Below are 27550 nucleotides of genomic sequence, written 5' to 3'. Positions count from 1 at the left end.
TCTTTATAAAACGTGATGTGGGAATTACGGGAGGCCGTAGAAGTACAAAAACTGCTCACTGGTCCGGAGGTGGGAAGGAGACGGGAGCTGTCTGGTCCGCACAGGACGGGAGCCCCTTTCTCCTCAATCCGTCGCCCCCCTCCCCACACCCCTGTCCATAGGGAAAGTCCTCCCTTTCACATTTCTGGGGGGCTGGATGGGGAAAGTCAAGGACATCGGGGATACGGGACAGATCCCATGCTCTGGCTGCTGACGGATGTCCGCCAAGCCCCGCCCCGTTTGTGGGTGGGGCTCTGAGGGCACCCAGGAAATTATAAGCGCCAACCATGCCTCGGTGCTGTCACGTGTCCTCTGGTTCACCGTCCTGCTCCCGAGACTCCTGCAGCTCTCTAGTCGGAGGGAGGGGAAGGGTCACGAAAGAAGTATCAAAAAGAAGAGGTCATTGGGCATGCGCAGAACTATAGGACGGTCCCATTGGGAAGGGGGATCCTGAACCCGCTCCTCAGAAGTGCCAGGCCCACACAGAGACCCACGAGGCCAGCGAGCAGCACCCCTGCCAGGGCTTTCAGGAAGGAAGTCCGGCTCCGGGTGAAGGCGGGCGGACCCATGATGCTCAGCAAAGCGGTGCTGACAGTCAGGGTGTAAAGGATGGAGACGCCCGTGTTGAGGGCCACGATCTTGCCGAACTTCGCAAAGGGGGCGATGATGCAGAAGAAGAGGGGGACGGTGGCAATGACGGTGGTGACGGCGCTGGAGACGATGGCCACGCCCACGTGCCGGACCGCCTCGATCGTCCTCCACTGGCGGATGGAGCTGGGGTCCTGGGGGTGGGAAGGGTTACAATCTTAAAAGGCACGACGGAAAAGGAAAGAGGGCGGGGAGGGCAAAGGAAAAAGAAGAGTGAAGCAGTTTTTCAGCAGGGCTGGTGTGACGGTTGAGTTTCCCCACTCATCTCCCACCGCACAGCCTGCTCGAATGGCTGCTGGTGGGGAGAGCTGAGGGAGGAGGAGCCTTCATGAGGGAGGACTTCAGCACAGCTGGTGGAATGGCCCTGCTCTCCCTCTCATCTTGAGTGGGTATAAACCCTTACATGGCTCAGAACCACATTAGCTGATGCAGCATCTCTCCTGGTATGATCCTGCCTCTAGACTACAATCAACAGATGTAGTCTGTTGATTGTAATCTCCTCCGAGGGAGATTCAGAGGATGGCAACAAGGGAGAGGGCCTTTCGGTGGTGGCCCCCTGATTATGGAACACTCTCCCTAGTTATGAAGTGTGGGCCCTCAGCAGGTGCCCAACCATGCCTATCCTTGGTGCCAGCCCTGATCTACAGGGCATCAGATTGCCTGAGTGATCTGTTGTTAATAGCTGTTTTTCCAAGAAATAAGAAGTTTGTGTCCCCATTTCAGAAACGAAAAGTCAGCAATAAGAGCAAAAGCAACCTCTTTCTGACTTTTTGGATTTTTTTTCTAAAACTGAAGAAAAGAGTCTTGGGAGAAGGCACCACGCCAACCCCCCTAGTTCTTCATCCAGATCTGAAGCAGGCTGAAGGACAAGTCTTGTGGTGGGAGACCACGAAGGACAAGCCTCAGGGGTTGAAGGACAAGCCTTCCAGGAGGCCAGGAAGGACAAGCCTTGGGGTTGAAGGACAAGCCTTGTGGGAGGCCAGGAAGGACAAGCCTCAGGTGTTGAAGGACAAGTCTCGTTGGAGGCCCAGAAGGAGAAGCCTCAGAAGTTTAAGGACAAGCCTTCCAGGAGGCCAGGAAGGACAAGCCTTGGGGTTGAAGGACAAGCCTTGTGGGAGGCCAGGAAGGACAAGCCTCAGGTGTTGAAGGACAAGTCTCGTTGGAGGCCTAGAAGGAGAAGCCTCAGAAGTTTAAGGACAAGCCTTGTGGGAGGCCGGGAAAGACAACTCTCAGGGATTGGTGAATAAGCTTTGTAGGAGGCCAGGAAGGACAAGCCTTGGGGTTGAAGGACAAGCCTTGTGGGAGGCCAGGAAGGACAAGCCTCAGGTGTTGAAGGACAAGTCTCGTTGGAGGCCCAGAAGGAGAAGCCTCAGAAGTTTAAGGACAAGCCTTGTGGGAGGCCAGGAAAGACAACTCTCAGGGATTGGTGAATAAGCTTTGTAGGAGGCCAGGAAGGACAAGCCTTGGGCGTTGAAGGACCAGTCTCGTTGGAGGCCTAGAAGGAGAAGCCTCAGAAGTTTAAGGACAAGCCTTGTGGGAGGCCAGGAAAGACAACTCTCAGGGATTGGTGAATAAGCTTTGTAGGAGGCCAGGAAGGACAAGCCTTGGGCGTTGAAGGACAAGTCTCGTTGGAGGCCTAGAAGGAGAACCCTCAGAAGTTTAAGGACAAGCCTTGCAGGAGGCCAGGAAGGGACTCTCTCACCTCAGCCAGATGAAGCGGCAGGTTCTCCCCTGCCAGGAGGAATCCTTCCACAAGATGCACACAGTAGTCAACCGAGGAACCGACAAGGATAGAGAGGGAGATCGCTTCTACCGCTCCCATCTCCCAACCAGACCAATACATGATGGTTACCACCAGACACACGACCCCTGCGGAGGGGAGAGCGAGACAGAGAGAGCCCATTAATGAAATACAGGGTAGCCTATCCCTAAGTCTTCTCCATTGTTGCATACTCTTAGGGATATAATGCCGCCCCCTCCTACAGGTTTCAGATGGTGAAGCTGGCGATACTCAGGGAGCAACACAGGAGCCTACTAAGGGTGTGCAATTCTGTCAAACGTGATTGTGCTCAGGCTTTTATTGTGCGTACGTTCATTCGGTCCTGATCCTGGACTGGATTGCAATTTCGGTTCCTGTCTGCATGAAAATGTGTGTGCGTTTTTGTGTGCAGTTTTTTTTTTTTAAAAAAAAAATCTCATTTTTTTGGTATGTATTCACCGCCCCCCTGCCCCAATGTCCACACTTTGTAAATGCACAGTTTGTTTCCCGTTTTGGTGCACATTTTGTGGGTATATGTGTTTTAAATATTTATCAATTGATTTATTATTTATTTATTTATTCTATTCATATCCTGCCTTTTTTCCTGCAAGGCATCCCAAGGCGGCATACATAATTCTCCTCTCCATGTTATCCTCACAACAACCCTGTGAGGTAGGCTGGGCTGAGAGTCTGTGACCGGCCCAAAGTCACCCAGTGGTTTTCCATAGCTGAGTGGGGGGACTAGAACCCGGATCTCCCGACTCCCAGTCCAACACCTTAGCCACTACACCACACTGTCTTTTAAGTCTTGCACCACCACCATTGTCTGGGCCAGACCGAGAGGCAGGTGAACAAGGAGGTTGAAATGGCGAAGAGGAGGCGGCATTCTTGTCGGTGGGGCCCTGCTGGGACACGGGACCTTGACCATCGCCCCACCATGCCTACCCTTGATGCTGGCCCTGCACTAGGTGCCCAAGCAAGAAGCCCAAGATGCCGCATTCACAAAACTGCAGCCAGGTTCATTCCGCAGCAGTTTATGTCTCCTGTACCTAAAATGGTGAGCAACACAGGCAGCAGCAGCAGGACGTGAGTGGTAAAGAGTGCAACAGCAGCCACGCAGATCAACAGGGAAAGAATGAGTCCGTAAAGGGCACTTTGAACACCTGCAACACAGCAAGGCGAGGGGTAGAAGAGAGAGAGAGACACACACAGAGAGACAGAGACACACAGAGAGACAGAGACACACAGAGAGACAGAGACACACACACAGAGAGACAGAGAGAGACACAGAGAGAGACAGGCACACAGAGAGACAGACAGACACATACACACAGAGAGAGACACAGAGAGAGACAGAGAGAGAGAGAGAAAGGGACAGAGAGAGAGACGGAGAGAGAGATGGAGAGAGAGAGACACACACAGAGAGACAGAGAGACAGACAGAGAGAGACAGGCACACAGAGAGACAGACAGACACATACACACACACACAGAGACACACAGAGAGAGACAGAGAGAGAGAGAGAAAGGGACAGAGAGAGAGAGACGGAAAGAGAGATGGAGAGAGACACACAGAGAGAGAGAGAGACAGATAGATAAACAGACACACACACACACAGATTTTATTTCATGTAAAAAAACAACAACTAACTAACACAGATGTTGGATTAGGAATGGGAAGGCCCAAATTCAATTCTCCACTTGACCACAGATCATCTATGGCTGTGCAGGCTGGGGCTATCCTTGTAGCAGTTTTTATCTCTTGGCCCAGGAGTGCATCTCCAGATATGGTCAGCGTCCAACTCCCAGCATGGCCAGTGGCCAGCAGGGAATGGGAGTTGTACTCCTATGCTGCCTGGAAGGCGGGAGGCTGCCCCTCCCTTTCTTCTCCCAGGCAATCTCACAGGGCTTTTGTGAGCATGGCACGCATAGGGGTGGGGGAGAACCATGCGCCCCACCCTCAGCTCTGTGGACGATGGACGGGATGAAAATGCAATGATAATAATCTGTCACATAGAGGAAGACCATCCTGGACTGCAGCACATGGAATGATGGACTCAAGTTACAGGAAGCCAGATTTTAGCTGGACATCAGGAAAAATGTCCTGACTGTTAGAGCAGTACGACAATGGAACCCATGACCTAGGGAAGTTGTGGGCTCTCCCACACTGGAGGCATTCAAGATGCAGTTGGACAGCCCTCTTTCAGGGATGCTTTATAAGGTGGATTCCTGCAATGAGCAGGAAGTGGGACTCCATGGCCTTATAGGCCCCTTCCAACTCTACTATTCTAGGATTCTAGGATTTGGTATCCACACAGTGACTTGATACCCACTGTTCATTCATCACTTCATGAGTGTTGGTTCACACAGTTATGGCTATTCCTGGCTCTGCAGTTGGGATCCTCTTTGAGCTTGAGTGGAAGGGCGAGAGACTCCTTACCGATGATCTCCATGAAGATCTGTTTCCAGTGTTCACAGGTCTGGAAGCCCCGGCGCAACGCCGAGCCTTCCGGGAACTGCCGGAGCTGATCCTGGAGGAAAGTTTCCCACTTGAGATAGTCAGAGTAGGTCTGGAAGGATGATTTGCCCTTGTAGGTTGTCTGAAAGAGAAGACAGGCGAATGGCTAGAGAAGAAATGGGAACATAGAGGAGACCTGTGTTTTCACCCAGAGACATACAGGTAGGGACATACAACGCCAATGGAGGGTAATAGGATGGAATCTGTAGGGCAGAGCTGGAGAAATTGGTTGCGTTTTCACCCTCCGCCACAACAGAATTCTCATACACCCATAATGGCCAAGAAGATGCAGAGCCCAAGAGTTGGATAACAAAGTAGGGTTGGGTGTCCTCACCGACTCAAAGGCCATGGAGATCCATTGGACTTTGCTCTCCTTCACTCCCACTGCCCCATGGGAGAGCTGTCCTGGAAGAAGGTTTGGCTCGGGTATATTCTTACACTCAGGGTGTAGCATCTGAAGCACCGAGGAGATACTGTAGCCTGCAAAGAGGGAGAATGCTTTGTCCATACAAGCCAGAATGCTTGAGTCTATACCTGGAGAACTAGATTCTAAGAGATTAAAATGCCCCTCCCCGCGTGGCCTCCAAGAGCCTCCCTGAAATGGAATTCAGCCTTCACAGATCAACTCTGAATTGTGAGCGGCAGGATGGAAGCCTTGCTATATTCCAATATGGCCGTCAATGACCCAAAATGGCAGGCCACAATAATGGCGACCTCTCAAGAGGGTTCAACCTACCCGACGGCAGGCATTGGGCGCCTCCTGGTTTTACCAGCTCAGCGTTGCCGGCGATCGCCTTGCAGATCCGGCACAAGTTGCCAATCTCTTTGAAGAGGTCGAATCCATCATCATAGATGACGCTGCCCTTTCACAAGGAGACACAAACAGACAGAGAGAAACACATGAGACCATAGGGTTCCCCAAGGAAGAGGGGCAGAGGAGGCGGTGATCTTCAGCTCAACCTCCAACTGCGCAGGAAAGCACGTGTACCATATCTCCAATGACGTGGTTGTCCATCCGCCGGGTACGGTTCACCCCGAGGATCCCAAACACCACAAACACCATGGCTCCTGTGTCCACCAGTGGCCGCACTGCTGGTTTGCCGCAACTGGTGTTCCCACAAGGGTTGAATCCAGATGTGGCTGATAGCTTGGCTTTGGGGGAGGCTGGAGAAGAAGAAGAAAAGGGCAGGATAGCAATGAGGGTGCTGGAAAGAAAGGACCCAAGGTATTATTATTATTATTATTATTATTATTATTATTATTATTATTATTATTATTATTTTAAGAATATAAGAAGAGCATTGCAGGATCAAAACAAGGGTCCATCTAGTCCTGCATTTTGTTCACATAGTAGCCAACCAACTGTCAATGGGATGTTTCCAATTTGAAATGCACCCTTTTCCCATTTGAGCAAAACAACAACGAAAGGGCAAATTCATGCAGGAAAGGAGGAGAGGCAATCTTCAAATTGATGTTCAGAGGCTCCGGGACATAGCGAGAATTGCTTCTTCACCCATCCCTATATGGAAATAGTCTGGCTTCTTTGGGGAGCCAGTCCGCCATGAGCTGGAGAGGAAAGTTGCTCAATTGTAGAAGCAATAACAACTGGGCGTACATAGCGTTGGCAGTATCTCCATCAAAAATGTCATGTTAGGTGTGAGCCCTGAGGTCTTTTTTTTTCCAAGAGGGATGCTGTTGGCTTTGGGGGAACTGGTGCTATTTTTTAGCCCTCCGTTCTCAGGGTATTTGCCTCTTGCTCCCCTTGTAGATTTGTAAAGGGATGTTTTCCAATCCGAACGTGAGTCCTCTGTCCACGCAAGGAAATAAGCGTGAAAAGTTTCCCCCTTCAAAATGCCCTACTGCTCAGGGAAGCGGCAAGTGTGAAATAACATGGAAAGTACCCAGATCACTCCAAGGCTAACCTCTCTCACTTGGCACATACAAGAAGCCTTTGTTGGGTCCATCTGGGCTAGAGCTGAGGAGACATCCGGGCGGCGCCATGCACACTCGGCCATGAAATGGAGGCTTGTGCGACTGGGCAAAATATAGCTTCCTGGAAGAAAGAAAAGCAACGAATTTACCTCGATATGAGCACTACAGAAAAGCAGCCACATTCCTTTAGGCCTCAGGGAGGAACCAGAACTATTTCAATATCTACATTTCCTTCCATCTCAACAGAGTTGCCGCAGGTTCTGTGCTTTTGTCAACGTAACTCAACGGGTCAAGCTTCTCCTACTACAGAGGTAAATGCCTCACCTGCCAATTTCTGCATTTATAGTCAAATCCAGTCTCTAAATTGCTGCCAGGAGAAGGAATTCCACAGGTAGGAGGCACGCACTGGGAACTACACTGGCTGCCTATTCACTATCAGGCCGGGTTTAAGATCCTAATACTAGGGTACAAAGCCCTAAACAAGTTGGGATCAGGATACCTGAGAGAGTGCCTTCTACCCTATCAACCTGCCTGGTCACTGAGGTCAACTGAGGGCATACTCCTGGTGGTTCCACTTGGACCTATGATTCAGTTGAGTCCACCCGGAGAAGAGCCTTCAGTGTGGTGGCCCCCTTCCTATGGAATTCCCTGCCTCTGGTGGTCAGGCAGGCCACAACCTCCCTAGGTTACTGGTTCCATTGTCGTACTGCTGTAACAGTCGGAAAGTTTTTCCTGATGTCCAGCCAGAATCTGGCTTCCTGTAACTTCAGCCCGTTATTCCATGTCCTGCACTCTGGGAGGATCGAGAAGAGATCCTGGCCCTCCTCTGTGTGACAACCTTTCAAGTATTTGGAGAGTGCTATCATGTCTCCCCTCAATCTTCTTTTCTCCAGGCTAAACATGCCCAGTTGTTTCAGCCTCTCCTCATAGGGCTTTGTTTCCAGACCCCTGATCATCCTGGTTGCCCTCTTCTGAACACACTCCAGCTTGTCTGCGTCCTTCCTGAATTGTGGAGCCCAGAACTGGACGCAATACTAGATGAAGCCTAACCAGGGCCGAATAGAGAGGAACCAGTACCTCACGGGATTTGGAAGCTATACTTCTATTGATGCAGCCCAAAATAGCATTTGCCTTTCTTGCAGCCATATCACACTGTTGGCTTATATTCATTACCGTGTGCGTAGTTGTTCCTTTGTAGCCACGTAGAAACTGAAGTCGAATTTCCATCCTCTCTTGGCATCACAGGACAGAGTGGTCATCATCCATTTCTTGGGCCCCATCTGTTGGACATGCCCTACTGTGGACATACAAGCGGTCAGCCTCTTGGTGAAGTTACCGTAAGGAACTCTATACACCTAAGCAATGAATTAATGAAAACAGAACACTTCACTAAACGTGTCCGGAGCCAGGGAAAACAGGGCACAAAAGAGAGGTTATCATGACGTCTTCCCTATGGGCCCTGCAAGACGCTGCAGCCAGACATACGAACTTTCAAATGTGGTCGACATAACAATGGGAGAACGAGCAAAGTTTGATTTCGTCTCCTCTTTCTCTTGCTCCTGAATGAGAGCATCTTCTTTTCCTCCACCCAGCTCAGAAAGTGCGCATTTTCGAACATGCGCACGTGTGCATTTGCAGAAGTTTTATTTACGCCAGCAAATGCACATTTGGGAAATTGTGAACGTTTCCTGAGAATTAGGCTCCTGCTCATATTTGTGTCTGTGAAGGGGACACGATCACATGATTTGTAAATGGGAACCATGTTTTCATACATGCCTACACCCGCACCGAGCAGATCATGTTCTAAAAGTGTTACGGAAGAACTTCAGAAATGCCGTGCTAGATTAGGACAAAATCTCCAGGATCTTTTCTTGATCATCCTAGAGTGCAGGACACGGAATAACGGGCTTAAGTGACAGGAAGCCCGATTCCGGCTGGACATCAGGAAAAACTTCCTGATGGTTAGAGCAGGATGACTATGGAACCCATGACCTAGGGAGGTTGTGGGCTCTCCCACACTAGAGGCCTTCAAGAAGCAGCTGGACAGCCCTCTGTCAGGGATGCTTTAAGGTGGATTCCTGCATTGAGCAGGGGGTTGGACTTGATGGCCTTAGAGGCCCCTTCCAACTCTACTATTCTGTGATTCTATGATTCTATGAAAATGCTTTCTTAGCCTTGAGCACCTGGTACTGTCAGCACTGCTGGCTGGGGATAATGGAAGTTGTAGCCCTCCAACATCTATAGCAGCCTTTCCCAACCTAGGAATGTATAAGAATTTCGCTTTTGCTTGCAAAATATGGGAACATGCCCCGTTTGAAGCTCTGAGTGTGAACACAACCACGTGTTAACTGAAAATATTCATAAATAGCCAAGCATGTGTGTGCATTCGTCTGTTCCCTGATTCCTAGTTCAATTGGTGCAAATTTCCTAATTTGCGCAAATTAGGAGATGTGCACGAATTTGGAGCGATTTGCGCAAGTTTGGGGGGAGATTTTTGCAAATCTCCCATTCGATCACTGCTTGACTGGCACAGGCTTCCCATTCACAGAAAAATGAGCAGTGATCGAACTTAGCGCCCTCCAGATGTTTTTGACAGCTTCCAGCATTCCTGACTGTTGGCCGTGTTGCTTGGGGCTGATGGGAGTTGATATTCAAAACATCACGGAACCACAGTTGGGTCAGGCTGATCTAGTCTCTAAATCCCAGAATGCTGCATTCTGGGTGAACGTGGGGCACCCGGGAGTGGGGTACACCTGTCCTGGATGCTACACTTCCCAACAGCCCTATGGAGAAAGGGAGGCTCCCCTGGTGGAGGCTCCCCTCTCCTCTCCCCCAGGCTGTTTAAAGAAGCTGCCGCTAGGACAACATCACTCACAGCTGCTGTAAAGACTCACCTGAAAAGAGGGGACTTCCCCATCTCCTGCGAGCACCGTCTGCCATGGCGCTGGGACGGTGGCATTGAGGGAGAACCTGTAGACCACTGGCCTGCCTTTGCCTTTGGATCTGAAGATGTAGACTGTTCCCTGGGGGTCTGGAAAGGACGGCACAGTCAGTAGGACATCTGTGCTGGACCAGACCAAGAGCTTCTTCAGTCAAGCACGTTGTTTCCTACAGTGGTCGACCAGAAGACCCAATGGGAAGCCCACAACCCCGACACAGAAACAATAGGCTTCTCCCGTGGCTGTTCTCCGGCAACTGGAATTTTAAAGCAGGTTGATTGCTTCTGATCCCAATGTCGTGACTAACAAGTAGCTGTTGGTCCTTCTATTCCCCTGTAAACACGGGACAGCCTCCTCCAGTAACAAAATTACTTTCCAATGAAAAATGTGATTACAGCGAGGCCTTTGGGGTACAGGAGTGGAGAGTGCTTCTCCCTTTTTATTCCGCTACCAGAAGTGTGTGTAAGTGCTGGATATCAGGAGTGTGGAACCCTTTTCTCTCGAGGGCCGCATTCCATCGGAAGGGATCTGTTGAGGGCCGCATGTCAGCACTTGGGGAAAAATTGGGTGGGGATTATTTATTATTATTATTATTATTATTATTATTATTATTATTATTATTATTATTATTTACATTTATGTACCACCCCATAGCCGAAGCTCTCCGAGCAGTTTACAAAGATTAAAAGAACTGAACATTAAAAATCAATATACAAAATTTAAAAACATTTAAAAAACCCCACATTTTTTAAACTCTCAGCCGGGCCAAAGATAGTTCTGGAGTCCGTTAAAACTCAACATATACTGTTAAAAGCCTTGGAGAAATGAAAAATCTTGACCTGGTGCCTCATCGGGGAGATTGTATTTGTGTTTTTAGACTATTGGTTGTTTTATTATGGTTTTAATTTTTGTGAACCGCCCAGAGAGCTTCGGCTATTGGGCGGTATAAAAAATGTAATAAATAATTAAATAAATAATTGGGGGCCACCACAGAGAAGGCGCTCTCCCTTGATGTCCCCCCTTTCTCTCTTCTCTGTGTCTCTGTCTCTCTGCCACTTCATTTTCTCCCTCTCTTCCTCCCTGCCTAGTGACCTGTCCAGGGAAGAAAAGCTCATTCTTGCCAGAGATGTAAACACATATCTTTCAGTTGGCCACATGGTGCTCACCACTGTTTTATAGTTTCCTCAGCTGCTTGGTTGCTGAAGACCTTAGCCAGCCTAGGCACTGATGATGGAGAAACGTGTCCTACAAGGCCACACTTTGGGTGTGTGGGTGTGTTTGAGGAAATCATCACATGTATGTATGCTCACAGGCTTTTAGAGGGGGAGAGGAAATGGAGGGGGCACGCGCATAAACTCACCCTGCCCCACTCCTCCATCACCAGCGGCACTTCCTCGGCTGCTCCATACTGGGGTTGAGCCCCGTTTCCTCTTCTCCAAAGAGGTGCGGATGTTATTCTGAAGAGTATGGGGCTTTTCCTGAAACAAGCCTGTCGCACAAGGTTAGTCAGGGACAAAAGGGTAGCCAGCATCGTCAGAAGTCCAGCAAGGCCGGGGGACTTCACTTCCAAATAAAGGAGGAACCCTACCACGGCGAAGTCTTGCAACCGCGTACCTTCTGTCGGAAAATCATTCTACAGGGATGTCCATCGCCAGGAAATCCGGCACTTTGGGGAGTCGCCGGACTTCTGCAGCGTGCCCCACAATTTCCTTTTAGGAATTGCGGCCATAATTCGTGAAAACGACTCAAATTTGCGGCTGTTGCGGCTGGCATTCATGCCAATTCAAAAACTCCCCACTCACTGCAGAATGAATCGGACCAGCTAGCAGAAGTCTGGGAGTCCAGGGTGGGCGACGAGCAGACGGAAGTTAATTGAGCTTTACCCCCAATCAGGATTTCTCCGACACCCTTATTATCCTATGGACAAATGGTCTCCTAGGAGCATTTATTTTGCGTAAATACATGCCCAATGGAGCCACGCGGTTCTGCCAACCAGTGACTGCCCCTCGGTCCAACTCACCTGAGCAGGTGACACAAGAGATTCCCTCAGCGCTCAGGTTGTACTTCAGATCTAGCAGCACCTGGAAACAGGGATGCACGAGAACTTCCTTTTTTTGCCGGCCATGTATGACCACACCCTGTTTGCAACCCCGAACAGTCCGCGAAAAATGTCCGCAAATTACCGAACATTTGCGCAGCTTTCCTTATCCGACATGGACAAATCCCCAGATTAGCGCGCATCTTAACATTAGCCCTGCTTTAGCCGACGGGGGGAAATGTGAGCAAACTGGGGTAGGCCTGAGCAATGTTGACATTCGATCGCTGTTCGTTTCGCACCATTTTCCTGTTCGCGCAAAGTGAACAGCGACTGCAAACGTGAACGGGGATTGAGCATGTGATGAGCAGGGAGCGGCGGCTAAGAGAATCTTGGTGAAATCAAAGCTCGCTTTGCCCCCATAGTTACCTGGATGTTGGTGTCGGGCCGGAACAGCAGAGGGGCGCGGCTAGCGGGGCGGAGGCGGCTGGCGAAGAAGACCGAAAGGCTGAGAACCGACACAAACAACCCTGCAACAAAAATGGGGCGAGGTTTAGTGCTGAGTGTGGGATGAACAGGGAGAAAAAATATTGAAAACCAAGGAGGATCATAGAATAGTAGGGTTGGAAGGGACCTATAAGGCCATCGAGTCCAACCCCCTGCTCAATGCAGGAATCCATCTTAAAGCATCCCTGACAGATGGTTGTCCAGCTGCCTCTTGAACGCCTCTAGTGTGGGAGAGCCCACCACCTCCCTAGAGAATTGCTTCCACTGTCATACTGCTCTAACCGTCAGGAAGTTTTTCCTGATGTCCAGCCGGAATCTGGCTTCCTGTCACTTGAGCCCGTTATTCCGTGTCTTGCACTCTGGGAGGATCGAGAAGAGATCCTGGCCCTCCTCTGTGTGACAACCTTTTAAGTATTTGAAGAGTGCTCTCATGTCTCCTGTCAATCTCCTCTTCTCCAGGCTAAACAGTTCTTTCAGCCTCTTTTCATAGGGCTTTGTTTCCAGACCCCTGATCATCCTGGTTGCCCTCCTCTGAACATGCTCCAGCTTGTCTGCCTCCTTCTTGAATTGTGGAGCCCAGAACTGGACGCAATACTCTAGATGAGGCCTAACCAGGGCTGAATAGAGAGGAACCAGTACCTCACGTGATTTGGAAGCTCTACTTCTATTAATGCAGCCCAAAATAGCATTTGCCTTTTTTTTTGCAATCCACTGTTGGGCACCATGGGTAGGATCCTCCTTGTAGGTCCTCCGTCTCCTTTTCTCCTGGCTAAAAATGCCCAGTTCTTTCAGTCTCTGTTCATCGGGCTTTGTTTCCAGCCCACCTGGCACCAAATAAGCAAACACGAAGGGGTTTGATGACCTCAGAAGGAGATGTACGAGCTCAGTGAGTTCAGTTGCAGAACAATCTCCCACTGAAGCCCACCTGACACCCAGGGCTGAATAGAGAGGGACCAGTAGTTGCATGGCTGACTAGTTTGCCTACCGTACACATGCTTGCAACTGTTTTTCAAGGTGCGATCCTCTGCATGTTTAGACAGAAAAAAAGTCCTACAACTCCCAGCATGCTGGGCATTGTAGGGCTTTGTTTTTTCTGGCCCAGCATGCATGGGATCGTGCCCTACAGGGCCTAACCTGCAATGGGGTTGAAAAGCAGACTATCAAACCTTGATACGACCAACGAACAGATAGAGGCAGCTCACCAACGATCATCCATTTGCTCTTCACGGCTGACCACAGCACCCAGTACTGGAGAAGTTCCTGCAGGTGAGCTAACAGGTGGCCCTGGCTGTTCTTCTTGGTGGGGACCTGGAGCTGCTCAGGCAGGACGGATACCAAGGGGACGTCCCCCAGTTCCAGAGCGACTGATGCCGGGAGAAAGAAGAAGGCCAAGTTGAAGGCCCTGACACAAGCAAAAGATCATAGCTGACCCCTTGGCTCCACCCCCTGGTGCCCCACCTCCACGCCACCAGCCCCAATCGCCTCCCACCACCGCTGGATGGCCAACCAAAGAGAAAGCCGTTTCGTGGACACGTGATCTGAGCAGTCCAATCTACTGGCAACTCGAAAGGCACACCACCCGATTCAGTGGATGAATGGGGATCCAGTGAAGGAACGCAGCCATCCTGTAAGATTTCAGTTCCTGCGGCTTCCAATCCGTTCCTGCCTTTTAAATCTTTGCTTCGGCTGCTAGCTTTTATTTTGGCTTGGATTTTGATTTCATGCTGCTGTTTTCAACGGCTATAGTGTCTCTTTCCACGATACGTGTAATGGATTTCGTACTTGCGAAACCGCCCAGAGGGCTGCGGCTTTCGGGCAGTACAGAAATGAATAGATAAAATTATCCTGGCCAAGGATTTTGAACCCCCCATTTGCAATAGCAGGGGGCCCCTTGAGCTAAAGACCCCTGACCTGAGATCCCCGGGGAAACGCCGTAGCGCAAGTCAGATGCCCAGAGGAACTGGTGCCTTTTACGCCATAAAAGGGAGAAGCTGGCAAGAGGAGACAGAGGAGGAGGCTCCAGACGGAAGGCTGCCCCTTAAAGGAAGGGGGTGGAAACTCTTTCCACCCGAGGACTGAATTCCATTTTGCAATTGCCCTAATACAATGTATTTCAAAAACCTTATTTCAGTGAAGTTGCACATTTTTGGTGTGCATTCTCCCCTAAGTCAAACACATTTTGTATGTATTTCGGATAGTATTAAGGTTGAGAGGAACCAGATTTAAGATTGGAAAAACGTGAGAACTCGTAGGAAGAACACGTACTTCGTGTTGGGTAAAAAGGAGCAACCAAAGAGAGAGAGAGAGAGAGAGAGAGAGAGAGAGAGAGAGAGAGATCCATCTTTCCCCCCTGCCCTTCAATTTAGCATTTCGGCGTTCAGGGCTACCCTCCTTTCTCCATTTGCATCACATTCACGCACCCCCACAAAACAGAGAGCTCCTTTCTCTGCCCCATTGACCCGAGGGTCTCCCGGAGGAAATGGTCCTGCTGTCTACGATTATTCCAGGAAAGCAGCAAAGGACCCATTTCCATAAATTACCATGCAGCGCAGAGATGGCATATTAACAAGCCTAGTTCCAAGTCGTGTGCTGAGAGGCACCTGACCTCGGCTTGCAGAAGGGCGCGTCACAGGAGGAAAAGAATGGGGCTCAACACTCCCCAAAGACAGGACTGCTGCAGTGCTAAAACCCCTCCCCGCTAGGGATGTAGGAACATTTCATTTCTGCTCTCAGAACATGTGAGCATGCCCTATTCACAACCCAACAGGAGCCCCCTCCATCTGCTGGGGAAATCCTCAAATTCTAGAGCATGTGCTCACGTTCAATTTGCGCAAGTTTCTCCATTCGGTTTTGCGCAAAATTTCAAGTTTTTAAATCACCTGTGGGTTTTTTCCCTTATAGGGGAAATTTGAGCCCATTGGATAAAACGAGGTTGATTTTTCGCCCAACGTTCACGTTCGGTGGCGGTTTGGTTGCTGCATGTGCTCTGCGCAAAACGGAGGCGAAAGCAAATGGAGTGCGAATCGAGGCAAGGTGAGAAGCAGGCCGAAGTTTGGAGAATGGTGATGAGCTCAAAGAGGTCTTGTTCGCCCACCTCTACTCGCCACCCGCTTTTGCAACAGATCTGCCAGCCCTTTGGACTTCCAATTCTTCATCAATAGCAACAACCCTACGGCTTCGCCTGATGAACTTGGTCGGCTGAAATGGAGACACCCTGGTGTCTCCAGGAGGAGATCTACACTAGTGTCTTACCGGTTTTCATTGTGCATTTCGTAGTATTGCGCCACATGACGTATTGTTTTTAACGTTGTATTGGTTTTCCTTCTCTCATTTTTTAAAAATCTTATCTGAAATAAATCGTGCTATGAGCTGTTATGTGACCGAATGCATCATTTTAAAATTTCCCCCTGAAGTTCTTCCATAGCCAATCGCCTTCCTGGGGGTGTGTTTATTCTATTTCCACGCCCAAAGTTGGAGGTAGTTCTCTCATTCAAGCCTCGTGTTAGCAGCCACTTTCAGTATCAGTTTTCGGAGGATTCTTGGAGGATCGCATGTTGGGGGAGGATTGCCCCGAATTGCCTGGTTAGTTCTGTTCCCGTTCAAACTGTTTGAATTTAAACACAGGCAGGCGCCGTGAAACAAAAGACTACAGAGGAGGGACAAAGGAAGAGAAGAGGAAGTGGGAGGAACAATGAGCAGACAGATGGGGAATTACAAAAGAACGATTTAATTTTCATTGGGTGGCCAAAAGGACTGCAGTCCAACCGGGAGGGGAAACGGAAGTAAACGTTGTAATAGGTACGCGTGCCCCGCTATGTTTAAAATCATTAGATAATATTACGTTCACTGACTGTAAAAAGGACGTTTTATATACCAGTGTAGATCTGCCCCAGGAGTGGACCTTTACATGAAAGCTCAACTCCGTTCTGGTGCTGAGAACAAATTTCGAGCTTCAAGATACGCTCAGAGGCCCCCCTGTTCTTTAATTTGGGTTCTTCTGTTCCTGGCTCTGGTTGATGGAACTTGGACATCTAGTAAACAAACAAGGGCGATCTAACAAAATGGAAGTTCTCCTGACTTCCCTTTGGCCTACCTGGTTCGTCTTCCACATTCAGAAGAGGAATATCGTCGTCCAAGTAAGGCAGAGGCCCTGGGCTTGGCACGCCAGCGGCCTCCGAGGAGATGAACAGGCCATCCGAGACGTGCAAGGTGTCCTCCTTCACACATTTCTGACTGCAGCTGCGGGCAGAGAGGGAGGAACGGATGCCAAGTCAGCTCCTCAAAGCAATTTGCCCTCGCAAAAACAGCTGCGGCTCCGTTGGGAAAGCCAAGGACGGACCGGCTGGCTGGGAAGCCGCCACGCTCAAGACGGGCATCAGGTGCGCACGGCTTGCAAGCAATTTCCACTGCTAATGCATGGCGGGGGGGGGAGGAGGTTGAGGGAGAGGGGGGGACATAAACGCTCACCTCCCTTTCAGCATCTTCCCATGGAGCAAAAGCTCAGCATGGTTGCATTGAGCAGGGAGTTGGACTCGATGGCCTTAGAGGCCCCCTTCCAACTCTACTATTCTATGATTCTATGATAGGCAGAAAAGGAGTTGTGTGTGTGTGTGGGGAGAGAATGAAGCCCAGCCTCCACCGTTACTCTCTAATGGAGCCTCCCCCAACAGAATGCCCCCCAGATATCTTAAACTACAACTGTCCTCATCCACAGCCAGCATGGCTAAGTCCACCAGTCTGAAGAAGGCTACTCTTGAGATCACCCCAGATACACTAAGGGAAGTTGAAACTCAGGCCCGTCGGCTAAATACGGACACCTGGGCTTTTCCATATGCCTAAACCTCCTTCTCCTGGCCCCGCCCCCTTTACCGTAACCACCAACCAACGGCTGGTTTCCCCGCTTTTGCGCAGTCCCTGTTTCCTGCCGTTCCAACATTTTGGCAGGTTTCTCCTAAGGCTCCGTGTCTGCCAGTAACAGCTTTAAGCTTAAATATGCTGGTATTTGAGTGTGTTTAGGCCCCGCCCCTATTTTCTTTGGCTCCTCCTACCACTGGAATGCGGCCCCCGAGAGCTTCTATGGAATAGAATGCGGCCCTCGGGCTGGAAGAAATTTGGACACCGAGCTTCAACATGCCCAGATTTATAACTTTAGCATAACTAGATAGTCTCATCAGCCTTTAGGGATGTCCGTCACCAGGAATTCCAGCACTTTGGGGGCTCGCTGGATTCCTGCAGCTTCGCTGACTCAGCTTTTGTTTGTCAGCTGAGCCACGGGCTTCTTCCCGAAATCTGGAAACCTTTCCAGGTTGCTTTTTAAAAAATTGCCTAAAAAGCAGTTCGCACAAATTGCAGTTCTGCGGATTGCAAATTATGGCTGAAATTTGCACAAATCCATGGCCGAAATTTGTGTAGGTTGTGGAAATTGTGGCTGAAATTTGTGCAAATTTCTTTTTTAATGCAAATCCCCATCCCTAATCCAAGGAATTGGCCCAACGGATGTAGAAAGAGAGGTAAAGTCCCGGGGCCAGGCTGAAGAGCGACAGATTCCTCTGACATTGCGATAACTGTTACAACAGCCTTGCAAAGTAGGGCACTATTATTATCCCCCTGCTGCAGCTGGGATTCTGAGGCCAGGAGAATGCAGCTTGCTGATGCCTCCCAGCGACAATCCAAATGGGCTGTTTCTGTTTTGTTGCCTAATCTCTTGGCCCATAAGCTAGGCTCACCACGTGCTTAAAGCTAATCCATGAAGTTTCTCTCACCTGGCCTGGCAGGCATTTTCCAGAGGGGACAAGTAGAGAGACCATATCCCGAGCGCTGCAGGCATGGTGAAGAGGACGGCCACCCAGCAGCAAGAAACAATCAGAGACATGAAGAGGCCAAAGTCATGGACGGCAGGGATCTGCGGAAAAAGCAGGGGAGAGTTTGGGAAACGGTGCTGAAACCTCCCGGGAGGAACGAAGCAACGGAAGACGCTACCCCAAGGTTTGAGTAGGGGGTAGGTGCAGAGGTAGGTTTGGTTATTTGTTGGTAAGGAAGTGCCAAGGCCTGCAAATGTCTTCCAGTTTGGGACAGAAAGATTTTAAAAGAATGAATTCTGGGAGAAACAGAGACGGATAAAGTTCTCCATCGTCCATTGTAAATCCGTCCATTCCTTCTTGGCTGAGGAACAGGATAAAAGATATGTTAAAGGGGCAACCCTATGCATGTTCAGACAGAAAAGAAGTCCTATAGCTCCCATCATGTAATGATATAAAGTAAGGGGGAAGGAAGGAAGGAAGGAAGGAAGGAAGGAAGGAAGGAAGGAAGGAGAGAGTGGGCACCCTTGGTGGTTTCAACAGGAGGTTGAGGATTATAAATCCACCTTTGTGAGCCCCTATTCACAGGGTCAGGATGAAGTCAAGTGCAGCTTAAGGCACAATCCTCGGCACCCTTAGGCAGAAAGAAGTCTGACAATTCCCAACATCCCCCAGCCAGCATTGGGATACTACAACTCCCAGCATCCCCAAGCAGGAAGGGGGGAAAGTCCTCCAATTCCCAGAATTCCCCAGCCAGCATGGAAGAGAAATCCCACAATTCCCAGCATCTCAAGCAAGGTGGAAAGGAAGATCTACAACTCCCAAGATCCCAAGCTGCCTAAGGCGTGCTGGGAGTTGTAGGACTTCCCCTCCCTATCTAAACGTGCATAAGATTATGCCCTAAATAACTAAATACGTCGGGAACCTGAAACCCGCTTGGAGATCTTGCCTCCTCCGGTCAGAGAAGGTGGAAGATCCATGCTCACCTGCGAGAAGACGTTGGCTGCGTAGGCCGCGGCGGTGGTCAAGGAGGTGAAGAAGGTGGCTTTGCCAGCGGTCTGGATGGTGTGGATCATCCGGAGGTTCAGGTCTTTCAAGTGGGTGGCCTGCCGGTAGGTGTTGATGAAGACAAAGACGTCATCCACACCTGGGATGACACAAGCACAAGCAGGATGGAGAAACCTTCAAAAAACACTAGGGTGGTCTTCCGTCCTGTTCTGTTGATTCTCCAGGAACAGGGGTGTTGAACTTCTTTTAGTCTAAGGGCTCTCGGGGGCTGCATTCCAGCAGTTGGCGGGGCCAAAAGGGGTGGAGCCATAAATACCACCATCTCCTAGGACTTCATCCCTTCATTTATTTTATATTTATTTATTTATTTATTACATTTCTATACCGCCCCACAGCCGAAACTCTCTGGGCGGTTTACAACAGTTTAAAACAGTAAACATTAAAAAAGTATACAAAATTTAAAACCATCAAAAGCTGCTTTGTAGTGATATTGAAGTGCACTGACAACTGTTTGGGCCCAGAAGACACATACCGTTAGGGTGACCCTATGGAAAGGAGGACCGGGCTCCTGTATCTTTAACAGTTGCATAGAAAAGCGAATTTCAGCCCTGTCCTCCTTTTCATAGGGTCACCATACATACCACATACCGCTTTCGTACCACTTTGATACTGCTATATCCTGCTTGGTGTGGCTCCTGCCTTTAATACACTGCTTTCATAGTGCAATATCCTGCTTGGTGTAGATTAGGCCTTTGAGTCCTCATCCTCCAATCTTTGAGTTTTTGCTAGATGGGTTTGTTAGCCCATCTAGCGAGAAAGCTTCAGAGGAGGAGGAAAGGAGGCTCAGCATAAAGTGGGGACTCAGGATAAATTGACATTAGGCCTTAAAGTGAAACATGGTGTTCCCAGTATTTTGGCCCTTTTCCTTCGGCCCCGCCCACTGCTGGAATGTGAGCCCTGACAGCTCCCCTGAACTTGAATTTGTCCTACGTGTTGGGAGAGATTCTCTCCCTTGCTGTATCCACTTCTTTGGGAGGAAGCCCGATTGAACTCGAATCAACTTACTTCTGAGCAGACCTATTTAAAGACTGCACTGTCTGGAGAACATCTTGATACCTGGGCAGGGCAACGAACTTACCAATCCCCACAATAACAAATGCCGCCACTCCGTTCAAGATTCCTAGGTACTGGATGCCAAACACGACGTGGTATAGGAAGAGGGCCACGAGGCAGCTGAGACCAATGCTTGCGATCCCAAAGAAAGAGAGGAACACTGGCGGTAGAAGAGAGAGAGAAAGAGAGAGAGAGAGAGGGAGAAATGTTATACAAATACCTTTCAGAGGGAACCTACCAAGAGCAGGTTTTGTAAGACATTTATACAAGAACTGCGGGCCGAGAATTTGGAGGAAGAAATTCCCAACCGGAGTTCTGCGTGGCCATTGCAAGTGGCTGCAGTGTCAGCTCTGTTTGCTGCAGTTCCCTATTTTGCATCCACCACAAGGTAGGTGTGTGAGAAGGGGCAGTGTTGTGTCCCACTTCAGGGAAAGGGTTGGGATTAATGCTACTAAAGTAGATATACTTCCTGTTAGAGCGGTACGAGAATGGAACCCATGACCTAGGGAGGTGGTGGGCTCTCCCACACTAGAGGCCTTCAAGAGGCAGCTGGACAACCATCTGTCAGGGATCCTTAAGGTGGATTCCTGCATTTCAGCAAGGGGTTGGACTCGATGGCCTTAGAGGCCCCTTCCAACTCTACGATTCTAGGATTCTATGTTTTCCAAAAACCCACAAGCGTCCAGCGGCCTCCTTCCAAGAGCAACCACACCTGAGTAAGCGCTGTGCCACTGCGGCTTTTCGCCGCTCAGAGAGGAAGCGGGGCGGACATAACGGCAGCTGACCTGAGCAAGACGCAAGGATGTAGACCAGAACCGCGATGCAGCTGCTGCTAATGAAGGCGAGCAACATGTCGTTGTTGAAGGTCTTCCTCACTTCGTAGTCGAACAAATCCGTCCCGCCGTAGAGCACTTGGACTTTGCTGGCAAGAGACACAGGAGGAAACGTTACGATGGAATTAGAACATTAGAACATGAGAAGAGACGTGCTGGATGAGACCATCAAGTCCAGGACTCTGTTCACACAGTGGCCAACTAGCTGTCGACCAGGGACCAACAAACCAGGACATGCTGCAAAAGCACCCTCCCACCCATGTTCCCCAGCACCTTGGTGTATATAGGCTTACTGCCTCTGATACTGGAGGTAGCATAGAGCCATGAGGACTAGTAGCCACGAATAGCCTCTTCCTCCAGGAATTTATCCAACCCTTGTTCAAAGCCATCTAAATTGGTGGCCATCACTCCATCTACCCTTGCGTGGAGTCCCTCCTCTACTTCCCCAAATACAATGTGTTTTTCACCGTTCTTTTCACTTCTTCCAATAACGACGTTTTTGTACACATTGTGGGATTGGAGAAGTCCGTTGCGGAATTCGGAGCAGTACGATTTTCAGAGGTTAACTCCGTTCCCATGCACGCGTTTGTTTGAAAGTGCAAAACTAGGTAAGTCCGCATTAAAAGGTGAAATAAATTAATTTCTCTCCTGTTCCTAACCATTGTGTAGAAACCACGGCCTTATCTACACCAACCGGGATATTGCACTATGAAAGCGGTATGAAAGCGGTATCTAAAAGGCAGGAGCCACACTCCTGCTTTATAGCGGTATTGAAGTGCACGGACGCCTGTTAGGGCCCATTGACACATACCACGTTCATACCGCTATATCCTGCTGGGTGTGGCTCCTGCCTCTTATATACCGCTTTCCTAGTTTAATATCCTGCTTGGTGTAGATTGAGCCTCGTGTGGCGCAGAGCGGTAAAGCAGCAGTTTCTGCAGCCGAAACTCTCCCCACGGCCTGAGTTCGATCCCAGCGGAAGCTGGTTTCAGGTAGCCGGCTCGGGTCGACTCAACCTTCCATCCTCCCGAGGTGGGTAAAATGAGTACCCAGTTAGCTGGGGGAAAGGTAATAATGGCCGGGGAAGGCAACGGCAAACCACCCCGCTATAAGGCCTGCCAAGAAAACGTCAGCAAAAGCTGGCGTCCCTCCAAGAGTCAGTAATGACTCAGTGCTGGCACGAGAGGTTCCTTTCCTTTCCTTCCCTTGGTGTAGATTAGGCCAACGTTAGACATTCTATAGCTGGAAACCATCACACAACATGACGCAAGATGGATTTCTCCTTCCAGCTCTTGACTGGTGGGTCAGAAGAAAATCTGTGTCGATGATAGAAACTCCACCAGCTCCTTTGCCTCAAGAGAAACAGGATTACATTCTCCGGAAGGCGGAAGCAATTGTCAAGAGACGAACAGAGAGAAAACGCCGAATGCTCCCCCCCTCTCCGGCGTTTTCCTTTAGAGCTTAGTTTTCTGGTTCCCCAAAGTTGGCAATTCCACCAGGAATCCTGATCAGCCTTTTATTATATTAAAGGAGCACAAAAGGGCTAATGAAGGAGCGTATTCAGGTGGTGCAGCAGCCTATGTTGAAAGCTGCATGATATATCCAGGCTCTTCTGCAAAAAGATAATCCAAGATAATTAAAAACGAGAAAGACAATGAAGCCTGCCCTGCAGGAAAGTGGCTTTTCGCAAATCCTGACAATCTATCCCCTCCTTTGCTTTTATTTTCTCCTTGGCACAATGGCCTGAAATATCGATGGCATTATTTCAGGGCTGAGCGAAACATCTGACTCAGCTTGAGCGGCGACCTTCACATCTTTAGCACCAGAGTCATTTGTCAATATTAGGGCTTTGTCATGTGACGGGCACTGCTGAGCATGTGCCAAGTGCCTTTCCTACACTGCAGGTAACTGCGGTCAGTCTCCTTCACACGTATATTGGGGATGTGTGAGAATTTTCCTTTCACTTGCAACTCCGAATGTGAACGGGAGCACGGTTTTTGGGGAGGGGGGGGAGCTCACACATTCCTGAGCTTGCGATCACATTCGAAAAAATGTGTTTGCTGGGGGGGGGGAGTTCACTTTACAAGGAACACATTTTTGTCAGGATCATGTCCAGTCTCCCTGGTGTGCAGTCAGACTCAGCCAAGGAGGAGGAGGAGGAGGAGGGAGAGGGAGAGGGAGAAGGAGGAGGAGGAGGAGGAGGGAGAGGGAGAGGGAGAGGGAGAGGGAGAGGGAGAGGGAGGAGGGAGAGGTAGGAGGAGAAGGAGGGAGAGGGAGAGGGAGGAGGAGGGAGAGGGAGAGGGAGAGGGAGGAGGAGAAGGGAGAGGGAAAAGGAGGAGGAGGAGGAGGAGGGAGAGGGAGAGGGAGAGGGAGGAGGGAGAGGGAGGGGGAGGAGGAGGAGGAGGAGGAGGAGAAGGAGAAGGAGAGGAGAAGGAGAAGGAGAAGGAGAAGGAGAAGGAGAAGGAGAAGGAGAAGGAGAAGAAGAAGAAGAAGAAGAAGAAGAAGAAGAAGAAGAAGAAGAAGAAGAAGAAGAAGAAGAAGAAATAATAATAATTTATGAGCAAAGACAGGAAGCAGGGGAGGAAAGAACTGGGTATGTTTAGCCTGGAGAAGAGAAGATTGAAGGGAAGACATGAGAGCACTCTTCAAATCCTTGAAAGGTTGTCACACAGAGGAGGGCCAGGATCTCTTCTCGATCATCAGGGAGAGGGAGAGGGAGAGGGAGAGGGAGAGGGAGAGGGAGAGGGAGAGGGAGAGGGAGAGGGAGGGGGAGGGGGAGGGGGAGGGGGAGGAGGAGGAGGAGGAGGAGGAGGAGGAGAAGAAGAAGAAGAAGAAGAAGAAGAAGAAGAAGAAGAAGAAGAAGAAGAAGAAGAAGAAGAAGAAGAAGAAGAAGAAGAAGAAGAAGAAGAGCCAAAACAGGATCTGGGGGAAAAATTCTCCAGGAGTCAAGGAGGAATCTTCCCAGGAACTTATCGGACAGGAGGCCCAGGCTCCGAGACCATCCTCCCTGCACCTGGGAACTCAGTCTTTGTTCGAGGGGAAGGGAGCATCAGAATTGACAGATCCCAGAGTCCACCGCAGTGTCAAGTGGAGGTGAGAGGAGTTGGGACTAGACTAGCCACATGGCAGAAGTTACAGCTTGAAGCCTCTCCCTGAAGGAGGGTGCCCAGTAAAAGCCTGTCAGGCACGGTGGGAAACTGTCCATTTAGTTGACAGGCAAGTGCTTCGCTTTGGTAGGCTAATTTTTAGAAGACAGCCTTCGCACTCCCTTCAGGTGTGAAGAGGTGTCCAATTTACTGAATCAAACTTTGTGGATGGCACAGCAGACCTCTTTATCATCTCACATCTTGGCGGGACGGCTTGGGATCACGACATATTTTTGTACACTTTTTTGTTATAAAATCGGAGAACTGGATCGCAAAATCCAGAGAAGGGCAAAAAATGGATGGATAATTGCATTCCGGACGGGCACAGTAAGTCAGAGGGCATCAAAATGAGATCCCAACCCATTTCTCTCCCCCTCCCCATTCCATCTTCCTCCTCATACAAATGAAACCGCCCCCTTCTTCACCTGGTGGATTGCTTGGCCAGCAAGGTCACGTAGGTCACCACAAAGCTCTGGAACTTGCGGCGTTGTTCCTCCCACCGGTCTTCCACCGAGTAGTAGCTGGGGAGAGGGGCCCCAAAGAGGATCTCACTACGCAAGAGGGAGCTCTTCATGTTTTCCGCCGACAGAGCCTCGTCCACGTACCAGTAGAACTCCGGATGAGTCATGGCTAGCTCTAAGGAACCTAGAAGAAGGCAGAGAGACCGGTGGGATTTGACGGACTGTCACTCAGTAGCAGGTAGGGATATCCATCACTGCGAAAATCTGCCCCATTTCCAGCTTGCTGGTCTTCCGCAGCACGGCCAACTCGGCTTGCATTTGTGAGCCAAGCCTCGGTTTCCCCCAAATTCCGGGGGAATTTTTTACATGTGTGTGTTTTGTATTTGCCAAAACAGATATTAGTGTGAATTGCAGCTGATAGATGCTTCATAAGCTACAAAACACAGACAGGATGGCTTTAACAAAATTCGTAGGCCCGCTGCAGTGGGAGACAAGATGGGGAGCAGCGCCGTGCTACCACCTCCACTGAAAGACCATTTCCTTTTTTCTCCTCTTCCCTCCCCATCCTCTTTCCTTTTGTGCCATGACTTTTTTAGATTGTAAGCCTGCCGTCAGAACACTTTAATGCTGATGGCCACAGTCTTGCAGGCATGGCAATATTTCTGATAGAACAACCCATCTAATCTGGCAATCCTCGGAACAAGAGGAAACTTTTGCAGTCACAGACTGGGCACATTGACTCCAAATGGCCCGAACGGGGAAGATAATACCACCTCCTATACTTCTCTTTCACTCTGGGAATTCCACCAACAGCACTACGATTCTATAACTATCACCTGGGTGTATGTGTGTGCATGTTTCAGCTCTTATACGAACTGTCACGGATGAAGGATTTGATAGACATTAAAGAATATATATTTATCCCTGTTTTGCTAGTTGTGTCACTCTATATCTATCTATCTATCTATCTATCTATCTATCTATCTATCTATTTATTTATTACATTTCTATACCGCCCAATAGCCGAAGCTCTCTGGGCGGTTCACAAAAATTAAAACCATGATAAAACAACCAACAGGTTAAAAGCACAAATACAAAATACAGTATAAAAAGCACAACCAGGATAAAACCACGCAGCAAAATTGATATAAGATTAAAATACAGAGTTAAAACAGTGAAATTTAAATTTAAGTTAAAATTAAGTGTTAAAATACTGAGCGAATAAAAAGGTCTTCAGCTGGCGATGAAAGGAGTACAGTGTAGGCGCCAGGCGGACCTCTCTGGGGACATAATATGCTAGACATAATAGCATATTAATTACATCATATTATATCTAAACATACATTTATTTTATAGAGATAAATTTAATTATAGAGCAGAATCTATCATATGTAGGAGATCCTGTGAGTATCAGTAACCAGCCAGATCATGTTTGTCCAGACAAATATTTAACTTGCCCAATGGTTGGGCCGGCCCCTAGCCCAACACAACTCACCTCGAATGTCAGCCAGGTCCTGTCCCAGGCCATCGTAGTAGATCTTTCCGCCCCTCTCAGTGGGGAAGAAATAGGTCATGAGAGAACTAGGAGGTGAACAGTAAGAGTAAGAACCCAATGGGAGGTCTTTGAGGACCTCGTGTGGCTTCCAGCAGAACTCCCGGAAGTGAGGGTGGTCCATAATTTTACGCTCAATCTCGTGGATGGTGACCAGACGCTCGGAGGTGAAGATGTTGTTCTCGGCGTCTCCCCGGGCCAGGAAGATGAGCTCGATGCGCCAATGCACGTGGGTCTGCGTGTTGGCGCTCACCACGGCGTTGGAGTATTCCCAGCGGGGCAGGGTACTCCGCGGTCGGCGGGAGGTTTGGTTGGTCAACGTCGGCTGAGCCAGAGGAGAGGGACTAGTCCTGTCCTGGTCGGCGCTGCGGCGTTTCCGCCCGCGGCCGCCCAGCTGCGAGGCGTTCCGGCGCACCTGCTGGAGCTGCTCAAAGATCAGTCTCTGCAAGGTCTCTGAGTTGAAGTCCGCCAGGTCCCGGCGGCTGCGGCCCCAGGAGCCAAACTGGGACTTGAGGGCCAAGGCCAGGGCGTCGAAGCGCTGGGAGGACTCGTGGTTGCGGATCTCGAAGGCGTTGTACGAGATGTCGATGTCCAAAGCAGGGTAGTGCAGGAACATCACTACGGCCAAGGCGGCCGGAATGCCACAGCCCAAGAAGAGGATAAGGCTGGCGGAGTAGGGGTTGGTGAAGACCCAACCCACCACGTGCCAGAAGCTGGAGGACAACACCGGTGCCGTGGGCGCCCGGGGCCTGGGATTCCATCGGCATTTCCCGCAGAGCCGGGGGCCTTCGGATCTCTTGCAGGGGCCGAAGGCCACCTCCTCTTCCTCGTTCAGCCAAGCATCTTGCAACAAGGGGTCGTCCTCAGCATCCATACTTGACACCTGACAGGACAAAGAAAAGGGCATGAGTCGACAGGCTAGAACCCGGAAGTGAAGGGCTGTGGCTCAGTGGTTGTTCGCAAAGCGACGGACCCAGGTTCGATCCACGGGCTCCCCAAGTAGGGCTGGAAAAATTCCATCACACCACACCAGCAATGTGTCTGCATCTCAGTCCTTTCCTGAGCCCGATTCCTACCACTGGTCTTCCCTTTTTGAGCTCTCAACAGCTTGGGACCAAGTTAATTGAAAAGTCAGCTCTGGGTCAGGATTTACCCCGTCCATACGGAGTCAGTAGAAGCAGGAAGGGATTTTCTGCAGAAAAATGGTGCAGCCCCTTCCGGCTTCTGGATGCGGAGTACGTTGTGGCTCAGGATAGGGTGGGG

The 27550-nt window shown here is 49.9% G+C and overlaps 1 protein-coding gene across 1 annotated transcript; it reads right to left on the bottom strand.

The window, feature by feature from the left end:
- Positions 1–356: 356 nt before the first annotated feature.
- DISP3 (dispatched RND transporter family member 3) lies at positions 357–27161 on the bottom strand. The gene is made up of 21 exons (XM_063145492.1): positions 26231–27161; positions 24700–24919; positions 21081–21217; positions 20321–20455; positions 19161–19321; positions 18139–18278; positions 16470–16615; positions 13579–13740; positions 12299–12399; positions 11855–11915; positions 11195–11323; positions 9790–9926; positions 8069–8250; positions 6886–7016; positions 5952–6127; positions 5700–5826; positions 5298–5443; positions 4886–5045; positions 3496–3609; positions 2390–2556; positions 357–821 (listed from the first exon to the last, which is right to left on the bottom strand). Exons 1-21 carry the CDS (start codon positions 27159–27161, stop codon positions 459–461), a joined length of 4026 nt encoding a protein of 1341 aa, XP_063001562.1. The 3' UTR covers positions 357–458.
- Between the last annotated feature and the right edge of the window lie 389 nt (positions 27162–27550).

Source organism: Elgaria multicarinata, chromosome 20, assembly GCF_023053635.1.
Source record: "Elgaria multicarinata webbii isolate HBS135686 ecotype San Diego chromosome 20, rElgMul1.1.pri, whole genome shotgun sequence".
NCBI classification, from domain to species: Eukaryota; Metazoa; Chordata; class Lepidosauria; order Squamata; family Anguidae; genus Elgaria; species Elgaria multicarinata.
The sequence above is the reverse complement of the archived record's forward strand: the minus strand, read 5'-3'. Positions and strand labels throughout refer to the sequence as shown.